The following is a 20,297-nucleotide window of genomic DNA, read 5'->3' on the forward strand; positions in this document are numbered from 1 at the left end:
CACAGAGCCCGACGTGGGGCTCGAACTCACAGACCGTGAGATCATGACCTGAGCCGAAGTCGGACGCTTAACCAACTGAGCCACCCAGGTGTCCCATTAATCATTTTTAAGCATACAGTTCAGTGACATCAAACATATTCACAGTGTTGTGCAACCAAAACCACCATCCATCCCCAGAACTTCTCTGTATCTGTTAAATATTAACTCTTGAGAGAATATTAATTCTTTAGAACTGCTGGATTTTGGTAACAAATTGCTGCCTGCTTAGTAAAACTAGTAAACAAGGGGCCAATTCAGTGTGCATCTATTTCACCACTGTGGATGGTTAGCACATAGGCTTCCGGTGGGACACCCAGGCAATGGAGCTTCACTGGAGCATGAAAACCCCAGCATTTTCTGTGTGCCACCAACAGATGGAACACCATCAATGAGCTGGTTCCCAAAATGGTCACCAGAAGACCTGACCCACAACTTAAGCAAAAGTGGGAGAGTCTAGTAGGACCTAAGATCCAGGCTGGTTCCTACCTTGTGCAAAAACTCCAATTTTTCCCCATTGTTCACAAGCTTGTAGGTATAGACAAAGCCCCCTGCTACAGACCGGGGATTGAGTATCAGGTCTTTGGCCACGCCCACCAACACATACCAATCATCACCAGTATTGGAGAACCTACAAACAGCCACACTGTATACAGAGAAAGAAGCAGGAATCAAGCATTAGTTATAGGCCAGAAAATTCCCATAAGAGCCTCCAAAACCCTGGAGCTAATGTCCTGAGCTCCTTACCTAAAAGCAGCCTCATTCTGTTCTAGCTGGACAAGGTCTAGTGTGTTCCCTTGAATAGGATTCATGACTCGGATCACAGAGGCCCACTGCCCATTGCCAGCCTTAGGAGCTCCAAAAATGGATTCAGGGAGGTTTTCATTCAGGAACGCTGCTGCCATCTCGGCAGCAAGCTCCCGCTCGTCCTCCCCTGCTGCTTCTACCATTTCCTAAATCAAAAACAAAACAAACGAAAATAAAAACAAGGAAGAGTTGGTGTGTTCAGAAGTGGGTGCTGGGTGAGAAGTGGTCAAGTAGCAAAAACACCTCCAAGGAGAGTTCATATTATATACAATAGCAAAGTCTGTAGGCCAAAACCAGATTTCCCAAAACAAAGATTAAAGGGAAAGGTGTATACATAAGGGGAGGAGGGGAAACCACTAAAGGGGAAATCAGGTACTTCTTTTTTTTAATACCAAAAAAACTGAACATCAACTAACAAATAACCGACAAATGGTCTGAAATACATAAAATGAAAACACAACTCTTCCACCTACCCCATCTAACTTCCCATGCTAAGACTACTATTTGTCTCCTCTCTTCCAGGCCAGATACAGTTTTACATGGCTGGATCTATTTGTTTTTTGCTGGGAAATGATTTCTGGAAAGAAGAAGTGTTGTGGAAAATATGAAAGCTGTCTCCTTTGGGCTCAAATCCAGGAAACACATACAGAGACTGTTTAGGAAGCTCAAAGACTGAACAACTATGTTCTAAGAAAGAAAGTTGAGGGGCGCCTGGGTGGCGCAGTCGGTTAAGCGTCCGACTTCAGCCAGGTCACGATCTCGCGGTCCGGGAGTTCGAGCCCCGCGTCGGGCTCTGGGCTGATGGCTCAGAGCCTGGAGCCTGTTTCCGATTCTGTGTCTCCCTCTCTCTCTGCCCCTCCCCCGTTCATGCTCTGTCTCTCTCTGTCCCAAAAATAAATAAACGTTGAAAAAAAAAAAAAATAAAAAAAAAAAAAAAAAAAGTAAGTTGAGTACTAAATAAACCCAGGTCAGTATATTAGTTCCAAGTCACAAAAAAACCTCTAAAACTAAGGATTCTGGCAAAGGGCTCTACTTAAAGGATCTGAAAAGAGCCTGGATCTTTAGAATATAATAAAAAAATTACACAAGTTTAAACTTTTCAACAAAATTTCAGTGCCTTTTAATTGAACCCTAAAAGTCAAGTCTCATTACCTCTGCCATCTGTTGCTTTCTCTGAGCTTTTGTAGCTTCTGTGTAGGCATTGTGGTCTGTCTCAATGATGATAAGGTTGTTACTCTCTGGGTGAATGACAAATTTCCTGGGTGTATACTGCAACGGAAAGGCTACCTGATTGAAGACAGCACCTAGCTTCTCCAATGCTAAAATCCTATGGGGAGAAAGGCAGGGAATTAATAGATTATTCATTCAGGAACTAGAAAATGATGTCAAAATAGTCTGTGAGCAGTCACAGCAAATGCATCACCCCTCAAGCTCTAATGCTGGCAGTAAGAAGCATGCCTTCTAATATAGAAGATTCTGCACAATAGACAAATCCTAGAAGGGACTTCCACTCCAGGAACAGCCAGCAACTATTCATGGTGACTCTGGTTTTCACCGTTGAAACCCACATTAGAACCTTCAAAGGAGGGGCACCTGGGTGGCTCAGTCAGTTAAGCCTCTGACTTCAGCTCAGGCCAAGATCTCAGGGTTGTGGGTTCGAGCCCCACATCGGGCTCTGTACTGACAGCTCAGAGCCTGAAACATACTTCGATTTCTGTCTCCCTCTCTCCCTCTGCCCTTCCCTAGCTCACTGTCTCTCTCAAAAATAAATAAACATTAAAAAAGAGAGATAAAATACCATGCAGGTAAAGCAATTCTGCTGAAATAGAAGGTATATATGTGTGTGGAGGTTAGAGAGAGAGTGAACAATGACTGAAAAGATCCTGAAAGCTACTGCATAGATCTGGGAGGTCACCTGGTAAGTTATCCACTTGGTCAGTTATAGCCTCTTGATAGAGTTGCTCTTATGACGAGCCAATACTTACAACCAGGACATGAACATGGGTGACAGCAAAAGACCAAAAAGGAAAAAAACAAACCCAAAACTTGAGACAGTCAAAACAATATAGATAGTGCACACTCTAACATACTCAGCATAAATAGGAGTCTGTCAACTTACAAAAGGCCTAAAGAATTTATACTGAGGTTAAAACTGAACATGTAACACTGCAAATAAGACAGAATGAGAATGAGAAAAAGATATCAGAGACTCAATTCCTGCCTGCTCTAAAACTAATCCAATGGCGCTGCCCTGGAAAACAAGACTCTTAAATCTTAAGGAAAGTGAACTGTACTGATCAGTATATTAAAACTTGGCCGTGAAAATCTAAACAGAAGCTAAAACTTCAGACACTGAAACTTGGCTACCAATACTTCATTAAAATCCTGAGCCAAATGAAGGTTTCAGTTCCAACACCCTAGTCCCACGGTGAAGAGTCGGCTCACTGCCACCAAGTCATCGCTTCATCACTTCTGCCAACACTCTAGCAGAACCAGAATCCCAGCCATTGGCAGAACTTCCCAGTGGGCTTGCAGTGTGGAACTCTCACCTCAGGGTATTGGTGGAGATGGCAACAATGCCCTCAGGACACTGTTCAGAGGCGAAGCCAGACGCAAATTCCAGGGTCTCATAAGACAAGGGGGTGAGATGGAAACGAGACTGGTAAGAATAGCTCAACCACGAGCGGCTAGACATGGCCAACACCTGAGGAAAGAAAAACACCTCCAATAAGCTTGAGATAAACACAAACTTGGAATGCTAACCGAACTCCGTACCTGTAACTTTCAGTCTGCAAAATATCCCAACGAATTTTGGAAACCTAAAAGGCTACCTTAAGATTAAAAAGAGTCCTGGAGAAGAGGCAGTATGTATGGCTTACTATCTGCTCAAAGCATGAGCTACTAGCTGTTATGACCTAATCACTCAATCTCTTTACATTTCCACATGTGTAAAATGCGAATACTATCATAAGGCTGGACAGTTGCAAGAATGACATGCTATTGCACCTAATGCTGACTGCAAGTCAAGAACTAGCACAGCACCCAGCAATAGTAACATTCTTAGATACAAAGGACACAATGTTTCCCAATCTCTTTCACATTACTTGGTAAACCCTGGTATTGGTACAAGGTTGCTTGTGGAAAAAGGTACCCCAGATGGGAGGTTTCTAGCTACCTCTCAATCACCTCCATTTGCCCAGCCTGAGGGCTGAACAGATCCATATCCTAACCTACCCACAACCAAAACAGCTCAATGCCATGGAAAGCTCTGGATGAAGGGATCCACAACTTCCTACATGAAAGAAACTTACAAGAGGGAGCTAATGTCAAACTAACTATATATGGGTGAATTAATGATAGCAAAACTTACACCAAGGGAACTTTTCTCAGCTGATGCCACTAACGTCTAAACATGCTGCCTGCCCACTTTCATTACTTACTGCCTCTTGGCCTTGCATCCGGACACGAAAGAGTTTCACAGGACGAGACCCCAGGTACCTAGTGCGGGTGTCAGACAGATCCCCAGTGACGGGGTCCAGGACAGTTCTCAGCAGCACACCATTCTAATAAAAAAGAGAGAGTGGGTGAAACTTATCCATAATGGAAGATCCCTCCCTTGGCGACTTCACAAAACATCTAAGTTCAGAATAGATGGAAGGAAATGACTTGCTGGTTTAAAGAATATCCTAATGATCAGCCAGCCACTTGCTCATTCAAGTAGTTACTGAACATTAACTAAATGAAAAGCCCTTATTTTTCACTGTATATCCTTTAAAATTCTTTTACCATGTATGTTAAACTATTCTTTTTTAAAGTTTATTTATTTGTTTTGAGAGAGACAGAGTGCAATGGGGGAAGGGGTAGAGAAAGAGGGAGAATCTCAAGCAGGCTCTGTGAACTCACAAACTGTGTTTGCCTGGGCTTGTCCCTGAGTTGGGTTCTGCCTGTGATAGCAAGAAGCCTGCTTGGGATTCTCTCTCCATCTCTCTCTCCCCCTCCCCTACTCACGCATGTTCTCTCCCTAAAAACAGACATTTAAAAAAAAGACTCTTAAGAGAATTGGCTAATTCAGGGCTGGGGCAAAAATATTCCAAGTGTATATAGGGCACTCTGTTATGCCAGAAGGAAGGCCCCAAAGAGAATGGGGTCATAGTCAAACGACAAAAAACCTAACTTCAAAAGGGAACTTCTACTCATCTAAAAAGAGGCAATTTAGTATCCACAAATGAAAAAGACAATAGTTTAAAGCACAAATATATAAAAATCTGCAAGTTCAGGTTATCCAAAAAACTAAAAATAAAAAATAATAAAAAATTACTTCATTAGTCCCCACTGGAGGCTACTCTGGCACCAATTCCTTACTGTGAAAACTGATAAACAAAGGGGAAAAAACAAAGTACTTATCCTTTCCCTCTACAAACTGTATTTTGGGATAGGCAAATTTCCTCTTTGGAGAAAAGTTCCAGCTAATAAAATGAAGAATGAAATAGAAAATTGTCATTTCCCAGTCCCTAATGACATAATGAATCTAGGAAATGTGCCATCAATGACTGTTATTAGGTAAAAGGTTGATGAGAAGATAATGTGTCCTTAAGTGTAAGATACAAAATATCAGGGGGCACCTGGGTGGCTCAGTCAGTTAAGAGTCTGACTCTTGATTTCAGTTCAGGACACGATCTCTCAGGTTCAAGAGTTTGAGCCCTGCATAGGGCTCTGGGCTGACAGCTCAGAGCGTGGAGCCTACTTTGGATTCTGTGTCTCCCTTTCTCTCTGTTTGCACTCTATCTCTCTCTCTCAAAAATAAATATACATCGGGGCACCTGGGTTACTCAGTCGGTTAAGCGTCCCACTTCAGCTCAGGTTATGATCTCACAGTTGATGAGTTCGAGCCCCACATCGGGCTCTGTGCTGACAGTGCAGAGCCTGGAGCCTGCTTCAGATCCTGTGCCTCCCTCTCTTTCTGACCCTCCCCCATTCTCTTTCTCTCTCAAAAAATAAACATTAAAAAATTAAACAAACAAACATAGGGGGCATCTGCGGTGACTCAGGTGAGTGTCTAACTTCAGCTCAGGCCATGATCTCACAGCTCGTGAACTCAAACCCTGCATCGGGGTCTCTGCTTTCGGCATACAGCCCACTTCAGATCCTCCATCTCCCTCCTCTCTGCCCCTCCACTGCTTGTGTTCGTTCTCTCTCACATAAATGTTAAAAAAAAATTAAACCTTTAAAAAATTCAAAAAATAAAAATATCAGATTTCAAAGACTTTGTTAAAAAAGAGAACAAAGTTATCTTAATTTTTATACAGATAACAAATTGAAATGACATTTTAAACAAAAATGTTTAAATAAAACATTACAGTTAACTTCATCTGTTCCTTTTTCGTGGCTACAGGAATATTTAAGTTACACAGGGCTTATGTTATATTTTTAATGGATAGCATGCTCTAGATCCACCCTCTAGTCTATAGGAATTACAGAGGATAGAACAGTAACATTAAACACACAAGAAAGGACTCTGCCAAATCCAAAAGGCAGAAATTCTTCAAGACAAATGATCTGGTTTCTTTAAAAAAAAAAAAAAACGGTGTAGCACAATTTTTCTTTAAGTTTTTATTTATTTTGAGAGAGAGAGAGAGAGAGAGAGAGAGAGAGAGAGCGAGCAGGGGAGAGGCAGAGAGAGAGGAAGAGAGAGAATCCCAAGCCTGCTTGGGAATCCCAAGCACTGCTATCAGTGCAGAGCCTGATGCAAGGGTTGAACTCATCAACCACGAGAACATGACTTGAGCTGAAATCAAAAGGCACATACTTAACCAACTGAGCCACACAGACACCCCTAGGGTAGGACAGTTATTACAAGAAACAAAGGGGGAGGCAGCGCCTGAGCGACCCCTCTCCCGTTCGCGCTCTGTCTCTCTCTTAAAAATAAACAAGACATTAAATAAATAAATAAATTACAATAAAAATAAAAGAAACAAAGGGATAGGTCATGCAAATGTAAACTGTGGATAGCTTTATGCAGATCCTAAGTAGAACCAAAGGTAAAAGCATTTTTGGAAAAAACAAAACCAACAAAAACCAAGAAACACCAGAACACGAACAAGGTATCAGATATTAAAGAACTGTTAAGTTGTATTCAGCATGATAATAAAATTGAGGCCTAAAAAGAAAACAACCCACACATCTGTTAGAGCTACAGTCTCAAATAGTGAAACTTACGTTTGCAAATAACTTGTAGTGATAATATAATATAATATAATATAATATAATATAATATAATACAATTAATATAACTTATTTTTTTAGGCCTGACTTGTTCTAATTAGAGAGGAGAGAAGTGGAACACAGACCAGCACCATTCACTTTTCATGAGGTGGTAAAATGAAACCACAGGCACAGCAAATGCCCATATAGAACAAGGAGTGCATAAAAGCTAAAGAAGGCCTGAGCTCAATGTGAGCCTCAGATCTCTTACCTGTAACCCAATATTCAAGTATAGGAAGCCAATAGAGCCCCTCTCACCCAGCTCATCTTGCTTCTCAGTCCCACCCATTTCCACAATACACAAGGATTCAGGCTGGGCTGGGAGAGCTTGCATGCTCAGAGGCTGCAAACAGTCCTAAGGAGGAAAGAGAAAAGAATAAAACAGGGGAAATGACCAATTTTGGGGAAAAAAATCTAATTCTCAGAATGAAGAAACAACTTTCTTGTGGAGGGGAATCCTATAGTGAGCTTTAAATGGGTTAACACTAGTTAAACCAAATCTTAGAATAAGCTCTGGAGAGAACCATGCTTTCCTTTCTGTAAAAGTAGATAATGGTAAAGGTAAATAAGCAAAGGCAGCTCTTAAAAGTCATCTAAGGCCCTGGAGCCAAGTCCAAGTCCTTTTCAGCAGTCTTGGGTTTTTTTTGTTTCTTTTTCACTACAAACGGGAGACAAGGCTTAAGGCAAAACAACACTTAGTAGTCTGCCATCAGGATCTTCACAAAGACTCCCCAGGTGTGCTGCTATGATAATCAGAAGTGGCAGATACTGATTTCAGGGTCTAGCCCAGACAATTTCAGAGATGCCCATCAGGAGTGAGCCAGCAGCTCAGTTTCCAATGGGAAGATCCTTGAAGTCAAGGGTGACACTCACTGAGGGGTCCAGGGAGATGATTCTGACAGTATTGTCCACCAGCCCCACAGCAAGGAAGCGAGACCGCTGCTCTCCAGGAGGCACATTGGCCAGACTCATGCACACCACATCGGCTGACATCTCCTTCCGCTCTGTGTACTCATTCAGCTGTCCTGACTACAAAAGTAAGAAAGAGAGGTCACAAACGACTCCCACTGGCCCCTAAATCCTGAGCCTCGGAAAGGACTGTTAAGTTCCTTTTTGCTTCCTCTCACCCTTCTTACTATAATCAATGACCAAGAATTTCTCTACCTAAGGCCAGGAGCAAGCAAAACTACTGATGAGACAATCAAGAGACAACACAATGTTTTTGTCTTTAATAAATACAATATGTTACAAATTTTCTAAACCAACCTAGCTCTCAGGAAATAGAAATATAGAAAACTATTCATCTGTTCATGAGAACACTTTGGATAAAAGAGAATTCAAATATGAATTCAAATTCAAATACTTAAAGAAATCTCAACCAGAGGTACAGTTAGACTATACAGGTTGACCACATCCAGAAACTTTGCTGAGAGCATGATAAGAATACCCAATATCCTTCCATACAGAAAAGCAAAAGAAAATTTCTGAAATGGCTTCAGATTGTAAAAATTAAAACCTTTAGCCAATATATGTTGGAAATGTAGAATGTGAAGGTCAAGAGAATAAAATATTTCATTGCTAAGATGGAACTTCATAACTCTAGTTAGATTTAAAACATGAGGGGCACCTGCATGGCTCAGTTGGTTAAGCATCCAACATTGGCTCAGGTCATGATCTCACGGTTCATGGGTTTGAGCCCCACATCAGGTTCTGTGCTGATAGCTCAGAGACTGAAGCCTGCTTCAGATTCTGCGTCTCCCTCTCTCTCTGCCCCACCCCGTTCATGCCCTCTTTCTCAAAAATAAACATTAAAAAAAAAAAAAAAAGAATTAAAACATGAACTTAGCCTCCCTATCCCATCCCCACTGGGCTGGATTTGCTTGTGAACACTTTCCCTCCTCAATTCTCTTTGTGAATACTGAACTACAACTCTCATCTTTACCTCTGGATCCTAACACTAAGTTCCACAATGAATGATAAAATAACATACAGGATCCATCTCAAAATAGACCAGCTCTCCTCCTGTCAGGGCAATCACCACTTGTCGCTGGTTCACAGCACATTTCACAATCGTTTTCTTCCCAGGGGTCTTCCACTCATTGACTCGCTTGTCTGCTCTTATATGCCGAATACCATCAGGATACACCTACAATCAGCAACAAGAAGAAGGAAACCGACTTTAGCAATGTTACTCTGTACTCAGCATGACCCTCACCCTTACCAGATGGGTCACTCCTGTCTGAACTGGCACCACTGCATTGAGGCACCAATCGGGTCAATGACAAAAAGAATCACTAGGCCTCAGACAGGTCAAATTAACCTAAGTTCATGTTTGCAATGTTCACTTCAAAAGAGTTCAAAGTGGGGCGCCTGGGTGGCTCAGTCGGTTAAGCCTCCGACTTCAGCTCAGGTCATGATCTCGCGATCTGTGAGTTCGAACCCTGCGTCAGGCTCTGTGCTGACCGCTCACAGCCTGGAGCCTGTTTCGGATTCTGTGTCTCCCTCTCTCTCTGACCCTCCCCCATTCATGCTCTGTCTGTCTCAAAAATAAATAAACGTTAAAAAAAAAATTAAAAAAAAAAAAAAAGAGTTAAAAGCTCATTAATGTAAGCACAGGAGTCTACACCACAATGAAAGGATAAAGTAAGGTGAATAACTCTCTGGGAATCCTGACCTGTACCAAGGCATCATCTCCTAACAAGGAGCAGGATAAGGTTGGGGTTGTGCCCAGGAACCCAGAGTCAGTCACTTCTTCCACAGTCTCTCCGATGGATAGTACAAGTGTGGCATTCACGAAAGACACAATGATATAGGCATCAAACTCATCTGCAAAAAGGAAAGTAAAGAGGAGTTGGTTAGCTAAGAACTCATTAGTTACAAAGCCAAGTGAGACATACTAAGTTTTCTCTTCAGAAACCTTCCAAGGAACTTCTTCTATGTGTAGTCATCACACAGACTCATGTGGCAAACAGCACAAGATGATCCAAAGGATAATTGAAAATAGTAACACCCTAGAGATACACTTTGCTTCCTCAAAGGCCTGAATACATTGAGTACATATGCCCACCCCTAACACCTCTGAAAATCAATTTTTCTTGAGACATTTGCTGGAAAAATCCAAGAGGACAAAGCAGGGGAACCAGGCAGGAGGAAATTCTGAAAACTACAATATTTACATATACTGAACTCAGAGCTTATTTGTGCTAGATGCCCATCACAATCCATTCTTAAAGATAATTGTTGGGGCGCCTGGGTGGCGCAGTCGGTTAAGCGTCCGACTTCAGCCAGGTCACGATCTCGCGGTCCGGGAGTTGGAGCCCCGCGTCAGGCTCTGGGCTGATGGCTCAGAGCCTGGAGCCTGTTTCCGATTCTGTGTCTCCCTCTCTCTCTGTCCCTCCCCCGTTCATGCTCTGTCTCTCTCTGTCCCAAAAATAAATAAACGTTGAAAAAAAAAAAAAAAAAAAGATAATTGTTATAACTAGGAAAGGTCCCCAGCCTCTTCCAAAAACCGATTCTGTGGGAACATAATACCTGATGAATAAAACAGATTACTTAAGCTTCAATGAGACGGTCACCCTCAGGTTTAAAACAGCGAATCCTAGGATATCCCAATTAAAATGAGATAAGAGCATTAACCAGGAAGCATTTTATTGTTTATACTGTCAGCCCTTAACCTTTCTACTCTCATTATTTAAAAATGCAACTATTGGGGCGCCTGGGTGGCTCAGTCAGTTAAGCGCCCGACTTCACCTCAGGTCATGATTGTGGTCCGTGAGTTTGAGCCCCGCGTCGGGCTCTGTGCTGACAGCTCAGAGCCTGGAGCCTGTTTCAGATTCTGTGTCTCCCTCTCTCTGACCCTCCCCCGTTCATGCTGTCTCTCTCCGTCTCAAAAATAAATAAATGTTAAAAAAAAAAAAAAAATTTTTTAAACGCAACTATTCAGTGGTCAGGAACAACCCTATTAGGATTTGCTTTTCATTTAACGAAACACAGTTATGAATAAACACAAATGAGTTTCTCCAAGTCAGAGGATCTGAATACAGGCACTCCCAGAAGTTTCTCATACAGATCCCACAGTTAAAGGCCACCTGTTTCCCATATATATTCCATCTTACACATAAAACACCTGTGTGCATCTCCCACACCCAGTACAATGTTTGGCATGAAACTTTTCAAATGATGAATAGAGAAAGGTATGTTATTTTTTAAGGAAGGGTTAAGATTTTTCTATTTTACTTCTCAATTTTCTGTATCAATTCCCCTTTCTGTCTCCCCCTCATACAGAAATCAGGTCAACAGGGGACTGAATGACAAGTAGACAAGGTACTAAATTAGAGTGGCTACCTTACTCATAGAAGTAGCTATAGGACCCTGCGTGCCTGAGCCCTTGTCAGAGCTCAACACCCTAGGGATGATCCATCCCACACATGACAAGGACACAGTATGGATTCTGATTGCTCCAAAGGTGGTTCAGGTGAACCAAGATTATTCACTTAGTTCGGCAGAATCAGTGTTCTTTACAGAAAAAGAGACCAACTGAAGATGTATCATTGGTGTAGCCTACAGCAGTATTCTGCCCTATGAGCAGGACGTAGTCAATTTGGTGGGCTGTAATCAGCATTTTTAAATAGAAATATATAGAAATAAATATATTTTATGAAATTGCTTCACGCATAAAATTACTAACACAGTAAGGGTGAGTAAGGTTTTCCAAACTTTTCCTTAATAATACATGTGTGTACTGAGTGTCTGAAAGGCAAGGATCAAAGATCATTCCCAATGGGTATAATCTAACGGCTACACCAGGAATCCAGAATAAGGTTCAAGTTCTAAATCATAAGGAGTAACAACGGACAAGTAGATATGCTGGTTTTAGATTATTTTAGTTACAATTGTCAAGATGTATCAAATACTTTGCGGACACCTTATAAAATGACTTTGTAAGACCAGGACCATGTAAGTAAGGACATGGTTGCCCCTGAAATGGATGTCTTAACAGTTTACAACAAAACCAAAATCGATCTCCAAACAACGCCAAACGTGGAAGCTTTACTCCAGCTGTTCTTGAACTGGAAGTTTCTATTGTGTAAAAATAACAGGAATTACTTAATTTTAATATTACATGAATACTATGTCTTTTCCCACACTCTCATTACTGAAACCTTATATCCTAAAAACTATGCCAGAACAAATTAAAGCCAAACATCAAAGGGCTGTTAACTGGCCAGGATTTCTGGTCTCTTCCTTCAATCAAGGGGAAAGGGAGGAACTTCAGCAAAGAGACCACACAAATTTTGACTTACATGCAAGAGAATGAAGGGAGAGAGGAAGGAAAGCTGCCTGGGACTTTATCTTCCCTTTGACCCAAGGCCCCATACTGTTCAGACACAAAAAGAGAGAGATGCTCAGGGGATTTACATACATTTGCTGAGCAATTCAACAAGCAGTAGAGCTTTACATCACAGATTTCCTCAAAATATCCATTACCCTAGGAATAATAGGCACACTGTAACTTCTACCCTTTCCATTCTATATCCAGGAGGACCTATAGCCGGCTAATTGCTCATGTCCTAAGGAAGTTATAGGTTAAAAGTTGGAGTTCAGGGGGCACCTGGGTGGCTTAGTTGGTAAGTAATCAATTCTTGAGTTTGGTTCAGGTCATGACCTCACGGTTTGTGAGATCGAGTCCTGCACTGAGCTCTGCGCTGATGGCGTGGAGACTGCTTGGGATTTTCTCTCTCTCTCTCTCTCTCTCTCTCTCTCTCTCTCTCTCTGCTCCTCCCTAGCTCACATGCACAGGCGCACACACTCTCTCTCCCTCTCAAAAACAAACATTTAAAAAAAAATTGGGAGTTCAAAACAAAATCAAGGGAAATGACCAGATACATCCATGTTGCCTTTTTCCAGAAGTTACAAGTTTCACATAAAAGAACATCAATGCCATCATATTAGGGTATAAGAATGCGTCTTTGTCTCACTTAAAGAGGACTTTTATCTGAGCACTGCTGAAACAGCCCACAGGGGAAGGAATGCATTCTTCTTTCCTCTGTAGCTCAAAACACAGCTCACTCCAAAACTGAGGGACCACAGATGCTGAGTGACCAAAGATGGTTTAAGCTTCCAGTGTCTCATTCTCACTTTACACTCTATTTGGTGCCTGTCTTGCCTCAGCAGTCCTGATTATACTAAAAAAAACACAACAAAACAAAACAAAAATAGGTGGCTTTCTCCAGGGCTTGAGTCAGTACACCTGGAACATATGAATCACCAAAGGAGAGTACGGAGTTAAGGTTTTCTAGCTACAGGTTCTTTCAGCTTTAGTGAAAGACACATTAGTCGTACTTTCTACTTAGGGAAAAAGTAAGGGAAGCCGATTCCTGCCTCCAACCATTTAATATATAGGCAGATGGGTGTGCCATCACTACAATGCACATGAACAGCCAATTTCAAAGTTACCCTCTGAGATGCCATCAGGGCGGTCTTAATATTTTGTACAAATCCCTCTCCCTGGGTAAACTAGAAGACCCCATGGTAGACCCTAGCAGTATGTACACACCTGTGGTGATCAGCACCTTCACCAGCCACCTGTGGAAGAGAAAAAAAGGCTTGGTATTGGTAGTGTGCATCACCAAGTACCAGCCAAGGTTAGTAGTTGCCTGAACACTATAGCATGTGTGGACATGTGGGATAGTCACACAACAGAAACTTGGGAGTATCTGCAAAGAGAATGAACAGAGAGAACCTGACCTGTTTTTGTGGGTGATCACCCAAATTATAGTTTCTAAAGAGTGAAATTTATCAGGATGTAGTCAATTCCTAAAACTTGATTAAGAAAAACATTCAGCTACAAGCTCCATCATGCAACATACTGCTTATCACTAACTCATCAAGCATTGTCCAAAAAAGTCTTTTCTGATTCTCCAACATATGCCAATTCCCTCTCCTCTAACCTGTCCTGGCAACATGCTTGTGCGCCTTTCATTACATCAGAACACACAGCAGTTTTGTGTACTTGTCTTCTTGTGTTAGATGGCAAGGGCTCTGAGAGTAGAGATCCAATCCTTTCTTAATTACTAAGTACAAGGTGGACACTTGAAAGACTGCACGATGAGAGTATAAAACTTATCCTAAAGACCAGCAAGACCGGCAGACTCCAACTTCAGCGTTAGTCAAAGGAACACTGGACTGGAAGCTCAGAGACCATGCTGTCAGACTATTACCTCAACGCACTATCTTGAAAGAGTCAACTCCTAATTTTTCTGCCTTCATCATAAAAATGAGGGGGAACTTTCCTGTAAATCTAAAACTACTTTAATATAAAGTTCAAGTACTAGAAAACAAAACAAGAAAGAGGAATACTAAGTTTTATCTCAAAGGCTTAAAAAATTCAGAGTGTAGGCAATGTTTTCATCAGGAGTTATAATACCAACCAGCCACCAAGCTAAAGGTGAACATCAATTTGACTAGTTTCTTTACGAAGAAATTATACAAAATGGGAAAATCAAAATCAGTCATCTACTAATTATCTTCTAGCAAAAATAAACCTACTAATTTCCTATTTGGTTTTTCTATCTACTCAACTCAGACTTGGTTCAAACACCCACATGAAAACAAAATCCACCATAATGTGCATTCTACTAATAACACGAGGTTTCCCTCCTACACATTTCCCAATTCCCATAAAATCAAACATCAGAACATCAAAATATCAGGACATCAAAATATCAGGAAGATTTCCAGCTGTTTTCTTGAGAAAGCTTTCTATGCTGGCCAGGGTGATCTCACCAGGCCCACATTCCTGAGGGAACAAGAGGAAGATGAAGTCTAAGAATAGAAATGACCTACACCCACAGAGAATCCAAGGGAAAATGAGAATTAAGTTTCATTCCTCAAATTCAACTGATTCAAGAATATCCTGCTGTCACACTGTTATGCATTTTTACCTAAATTTCAAAATTTTAGGAAAAGGTGACCATTTTTATCCAAGAACTCAGACTCCTCTTTCCTCCATCCACTCTTTTCCAACCATTCAAAAATTATGATTCCATTCAATCTCAATCTTCAGTTCCCTTAAGCACAATTCCACCCATTGAGCAGGACTAATTGATTAATAAGCTAAACTAAATCTCTTAATACCTAGGACAACACCTTCAACTTCACCATGGTTTCAGCACCAACAGGAGAAAACTGCTAGAGAAAACTGCTAAAGAAAACTGAAGAAGCAAAAAACCTTCCCTCATACCACACCTCTTACACAGATGCAACAGGATGAATATGGTCAAAGAACAACACGTATGACAGCTCTACAATACGGGAGTATAGATGTATTAACAGCCACCCTAATGCACCCCTTACTCATGCATACAAAAAGGTGCAGGCATCCTGATTGAGAGAGCCTGAGAAACATGGTGTCAGGCCAGAAAAAGTTTCTAGTATATTGTTAAATGAAGCAATATAAAAACATTATGAATGCAACCTCCTAAGCCTTCTACTGTCGATGTTACCCAGACCCACATTTTGACTGTTGGGAAAGGGCTACTTACCTTCAATGTGCCGACGCACTGTCCAGACAGCATTGGGGTTACCGGGTAACTCAGAGACAGCCATTTCTGACACCTGACAGGGGAGGACACAAACCACAGATCCAATAAGCATAGAAATTAGCTCCTTGCTTACAACTACACTTGATAACAGGATTCTGATACAGCAGTGCTCATACTGCATGCTGGATTAAAAGAATGGAACTGGAGCACCTGACAGGCTCAGCTGGTAGGGCATGTGACTCCTGATCTCGGGGTTTTAAGTTCGAGTTCCATGTTGAGTGTAGAGATTACTTACTAATGAAAAAAAAAAATCTTTAAAAGAATGGAAATATCAGGGGCGCCTGGGTGGCTCAGTCGGTTGAGCACCTGACTTCGGCTCAGGTCATGATCTCACGGTTGGTGAGTTCAAGGCCCGCGTTGGGCTCTGTGCTGAAAGCTCAGAGCCTGGAGTCTACTTTGGATTCTTTGTCTCCCTCTCTCTCTCTGCCCCTCCCCCGCTCATGTTCTCTCAAAAATAAACATTAACCAAAAAAAAAAAAAAAAAAAAAAAAAGAATGGAAATATTCTGTCAAAAAAAAGAGTTAAGAGTCAAAAAGGCTTGGAAATATTGGACATCCCCATAACAAACTTTAGCAAAATGGGATGGAATGTTCAGGAGGATAGTTGCTGCAGCAAAAACCATACATTTCCTTTGGGTATGCCATGCCTGCATTCTCCTCAAAAAGAGAGCACGTGGAATGAAACAGCCATCTAAGCCCATTTCTCTTCCTAACCCCCTTAAGGCCAAATCACATCTCTCTTCAAGGACCAATTCAAATGGCACATCCTTTAGGAAAAATCTTCCCTTATCCTCTTGCCTGGCAGTCCACACTCCCTCCTATAAGCTCTCAGAAATCCCAATCACGACCTCACAGGGGATCCTATGTGATTTCCTAAATCCTAAAAAGTAATTTCAAGAATTATTCTGTCCTTCCTATTAGATTTTTTACGTCCCATAAGAATAGACTCAAGGTGCGCTTGGGTGGCTCAGTCGGTTGAGCGTCTGACTTCAGCTCAGGTCATGATCTCACAGTCCATGGGTTCGAGCCCCGCACCAGGCTCTGTGCTGACAGCTCAGAGCCTGGAGCCTGCTTCAGATTCTGTGCCTCCCTCTCTCTCTGCCCCTCCCCTGCTCACACTTTGTCTCTGTCTCAAAAATCAATAAAAACATTTTTTTTTAAATGTAAAGATTAGACTCAAGAAGCCTCTGAATATCCTATAAGTTCTCAAACATGAGGAAATGAAATACCTGAGATGAAATGATCTAGAGGAGAAAACTAGATGTATGTTATTATACCTGAACTCTCTGTACTATATCTAATTTTTCTGTAAATATAAAACCATTCCAAAATAAAAATGTTATTTTTAAAACCACCGAGAAACAATTAGACAGCTTAATATATTATACTGTGTAACCACATTTTATAAAAAGAACTCACATATATCCATTAAAGGCATTACCTTTTTTTTTTTTTTTACTTTACTGATAAAATAATAGGAATACCTAATCATGGAACAGGAGAACTGTGGAAAACTTCATCAACAATAAAACTTAAGTGTTAGGTGTGCGATACTCTATACCAAGTGTAATAGTGACAATGACCCTGCTCAAATGAGACCACAATAAAGCTAAACAACGAAGTTCAACAAATAGGTATACAAGGGGGGCACCTAGGTGGCTCAGTTGGTTAATAGCTTCGGCTCAAGTCATGGTCTCATGGTTTATGAATTCGAGTCCCACGTCAGGCTCTGTGATGACAGCAGAGAGCCTGAAGCCTGCTTCAGATTCTGTGTCTCCCTCTCTCTGCCCCTCCCCCGCTTATACTCGGTCTTTCAAAAATAAACATTAAAAATTTTTAAAAAAATAGATATACAGGAACAAAGCAATGTTCAACAACTTCAAAATATTTTTCTGTATAATCAAGATCTTTTATAGAATTGGAAAAAAATTGGGAGGGGGCAGGGGTGCCTGAGTGGCTCAGTCGGTTGAGGATCCGACTTTAGCTCAGGTTGTGATCTCGCAGTCCATGAGTTCAGGCCCACATCAGGCTCTGTGCTGGCAGCTCAGAGCCTGGAGCCTGCTTCAGATCCTGTGTCTCCCTCTCTCTCTGCCCCTCCACCAGTCGTGCTCTTTCTCAAAAACTGAATGAAAAAAATTTTTTTTAATTTAAAAAATTGGGAGGGGGCAGAAGACTCAAAAACAATGATTCTTAATTGGGTCCTTTATCTCTTCTACTGTAGACAACACTTTCTGATAATGCACATACGCGCTTTTGGTGGAGAATGTTAGCTTTCACCAAATGCTAAATGGGATCCAACAAGCAATAACTAAAAACTATTAGTCTAAATTAGATTTGAGTCATTAAAAATTTGGTGGCCTGATATTTTTGGCACAGCCAAAAAAATCTTCAAATTTCTGAAAGAGAAATATATTCTTTTTAAAGTTTATTTATTTTGAGAGAGCGAGAGCACGTGCACACAAGTGGAGGGAGAGGCAGAAAGGGAGGAGAAAAAATCCCAAGCAGGCTCTGCGCTGTCGGCACAGCCCAATCCCACAAACCACGAGACCATGACCTGAGCCAAAACCAAGAGTCAGACACTTAATCCACCCAGGCACCCCATGAAACACATTAACAGTGTTAATAGGTAACATACTTGTTACTGTATGCCAGAGCTTGAGCTAAGTGCTTCTTTATATGCATTACCTCACTTAACTCACACAACAATCTTTAAAGCAAGTACTTAACTTCATTTTACAGAAGAGGAAACAAAAGCTTAGTAATAGCTATTAAGTGATAGAGCCAGAATTCAAAACCAAGGTCATCTTAGCTGCATTCCAATAAAAATTTACAAAATCAGGCAGTGGGCCATTGAGAGCTTATAGCATGCCAACCCTCAACTATGAAGCAAACTGTCATAGGAAGCTTTGTTTTGCTCCTAACAAAACCAAGTTAAAGGAACTTGCTAAAAAGCATGAACCCTAGAATCGCAGGAAGATGTAGCATTTGAAAAGATAATTTTGGGGGCACCTGGGTGGCTCAGTTGGTTAAGCATCCGACTTCAGCTCAGGTCATGATCTCATAGTTTGTGGGTTTAAGCTCACGCCAGACTCTGTGCTGTCAGCCCAGAGCCTGGAACCTACTTCTGTGTCTCCCTCTCTCTCTGCTCCTCCCCCACATACGTGCATGCAGGCTCTCTCTCTTAAAAATACACAAACATTAAAAAAAAATTAAAAAGAAAGTTCTGAGTGTCTATATCACCTAAAAGATGCAACAATAAAGGATTTATTACATAAATTCTGATCCAACCACTATAGTGGAATATTATAGAAACACTAAAAATAATACAACGTAAGAACACATAATAAAGAACAAACTTGGTAAGATACAAAAAGATATAATTATCTAAAAACAATGAACACAGACCAAGACTAGAAAAAAAATGGAATAAAATGTTCCATGCAGATATCCTCTGTTATGACTAGTGAGCCTGGAACCAGTAAAGATTATTTTCCCCCTTTGATCCTCACTTGCCAATTTTTTAAAATGTGCCTATTGTGCTAACATGTCAAAGAACAGGAAATTTAAACTCTAACTTTTATGGAAATAGGAAAGAAAACATTTTTTCTTTCATAGAAACATTAAATATACCATTGATCTCATTAGAATAAATTTATAAGCTGCTTTTCCAATGCTTTTCTCCAAACCCTGCAGATGATCTAAAAATACCCATCTTACCTCAAGTCCGTGCCGCAGGACTCTCAGAGATGATCGGGGTCCCCTACCGCAGGCCACATACAGCTGTGGTGTGTCTTCATTGGCCAGATCAGCTATCTGCACAGTGAAAAAGACAAAAAATGTCTACTTGTACCAAGTTTTCACACAGAATTTGATTATTCTCAGGGACAAAATACTTTTTAATTTACTAAACTTACATATTGGCTATTAGCCCTGGGGGAATCAAGGGAAAAAGCCCCCACGTTCCAAAAAACAAATCAGTTTGCAGCAGCAACTTTAAGAAAAAAAGGCTTGTACCAATTCTTAAATTAGCAGAGCATTCCTTACTTAGTGAAATGAATGTTATATAACCTCCAAATGAAATTTACCATTTCCTTTCAGCTAAAAATATAAACTATAATATTATCAGGATCTGTGACTGTCACCAACAAAAATCATGCTTATTCATAATGTTAAAATTTATATTCCTCCAATTATCCCACTCATCACTACTTCAAAATTACATCTACAGGGGCGCCTGGGTGGCTCAGTCAGTTAAGCATCCGACTTCGGCTCAGGTCACGATCTCGCGGTATGTGAGTTCTAGGCCCGCGTCGGGCTCTGTGCGGACTGCTCGGAGCCTGGAGCCTGTTTCAGATTCTGTGTCTCCCTCTCTCTCTGACCCTCCCCCGTTCATGCTCTGTCTCAAAAATAAATTAAATATTGAGGAGGGCACCTTTTGGGATGAGCACTGGGTGTTGTATGGAAACCAATTTGACAATAAATTTCATATATAAATTAAAAAAAACTGAAAAAAAATTGAAAAAAAAAATAAATTAAAAAACATTAAAAAAAAAAGTCTAAATCTGTTAGACTATATATTATCAAAGTTACT

At 41.0% G+C, this 20,297-nt stretch overlaps 1 protein-coding gene across 3 annotated transcripts in view; it reads right to left on the reverse strand.

Moving 5' to 3' along the window:
• Positions 1-20,297, reverse strand: part of SF3B3 (splicing factor 3b subunit 3) — a 49,363-nt gene that overhangs the window by 6,520 nt on the left and 22,546 nt on the right. For all 3 annotated transcript variants that reach the window (XM_040443073.1, XM_040443070.1, XM_040443072.1), the window contains exons 10-20: positions 19,424-19,519; positions 15,648-15,720; positions 9,779-9,930; positions 9,095-9,250; positions 7,978-8,133; positions 7,316-7,459; positions 4,284-4,406; positions 3,393-3,547; positions 1,996-2,170; positions 784-989; positions 526-682 (exon numbers count right to left, since the gene is read on the reverse strand). In XM_040443073.1, coding sequence (XP_040299007.1) covers positions 526-682; positions 784-989; positions 1,996-2,170; positions 3,393-3,547; positions 4,284-4,406; positions 7,316-7,459; positions 7,978-8,133; positions 9,095-9,250; positions 9,779-9,930; positions 15,648-15,720; positions 19,424-19,519 — 1,593 coding nt within the window. The remainder of the gene's footprint in view (positions 1-525; positions 683-783; positions 990-1,995; positions 2,171-3,392; positions 3,548-4,283; positions 4,407-7,315; positions 7,460-7,977; positions 8,134-9,094; positions 9,251-9,778; positions 9,931-15,647; positions 15,721-19,423; positions 19,520-20,297) is intronic.

The sequence above is a fragment of the Herpailurus yagouaroundi genome, unplaced genomic scaffold (assembly GCF_014898765.1).
Source record: "Herpailurus yagouaroundi ecotype Mexico unplaced genomic scaffold, PumYag 190, whole genome shotgun sequence".
Taxonomy (NCBI): domain Eukaryota; kingdom Metazoa; phylum Chordata; class Mammalia; order Carnivora; family Felidae; genus Herpailurus; species Herpailurus yagouaroundi.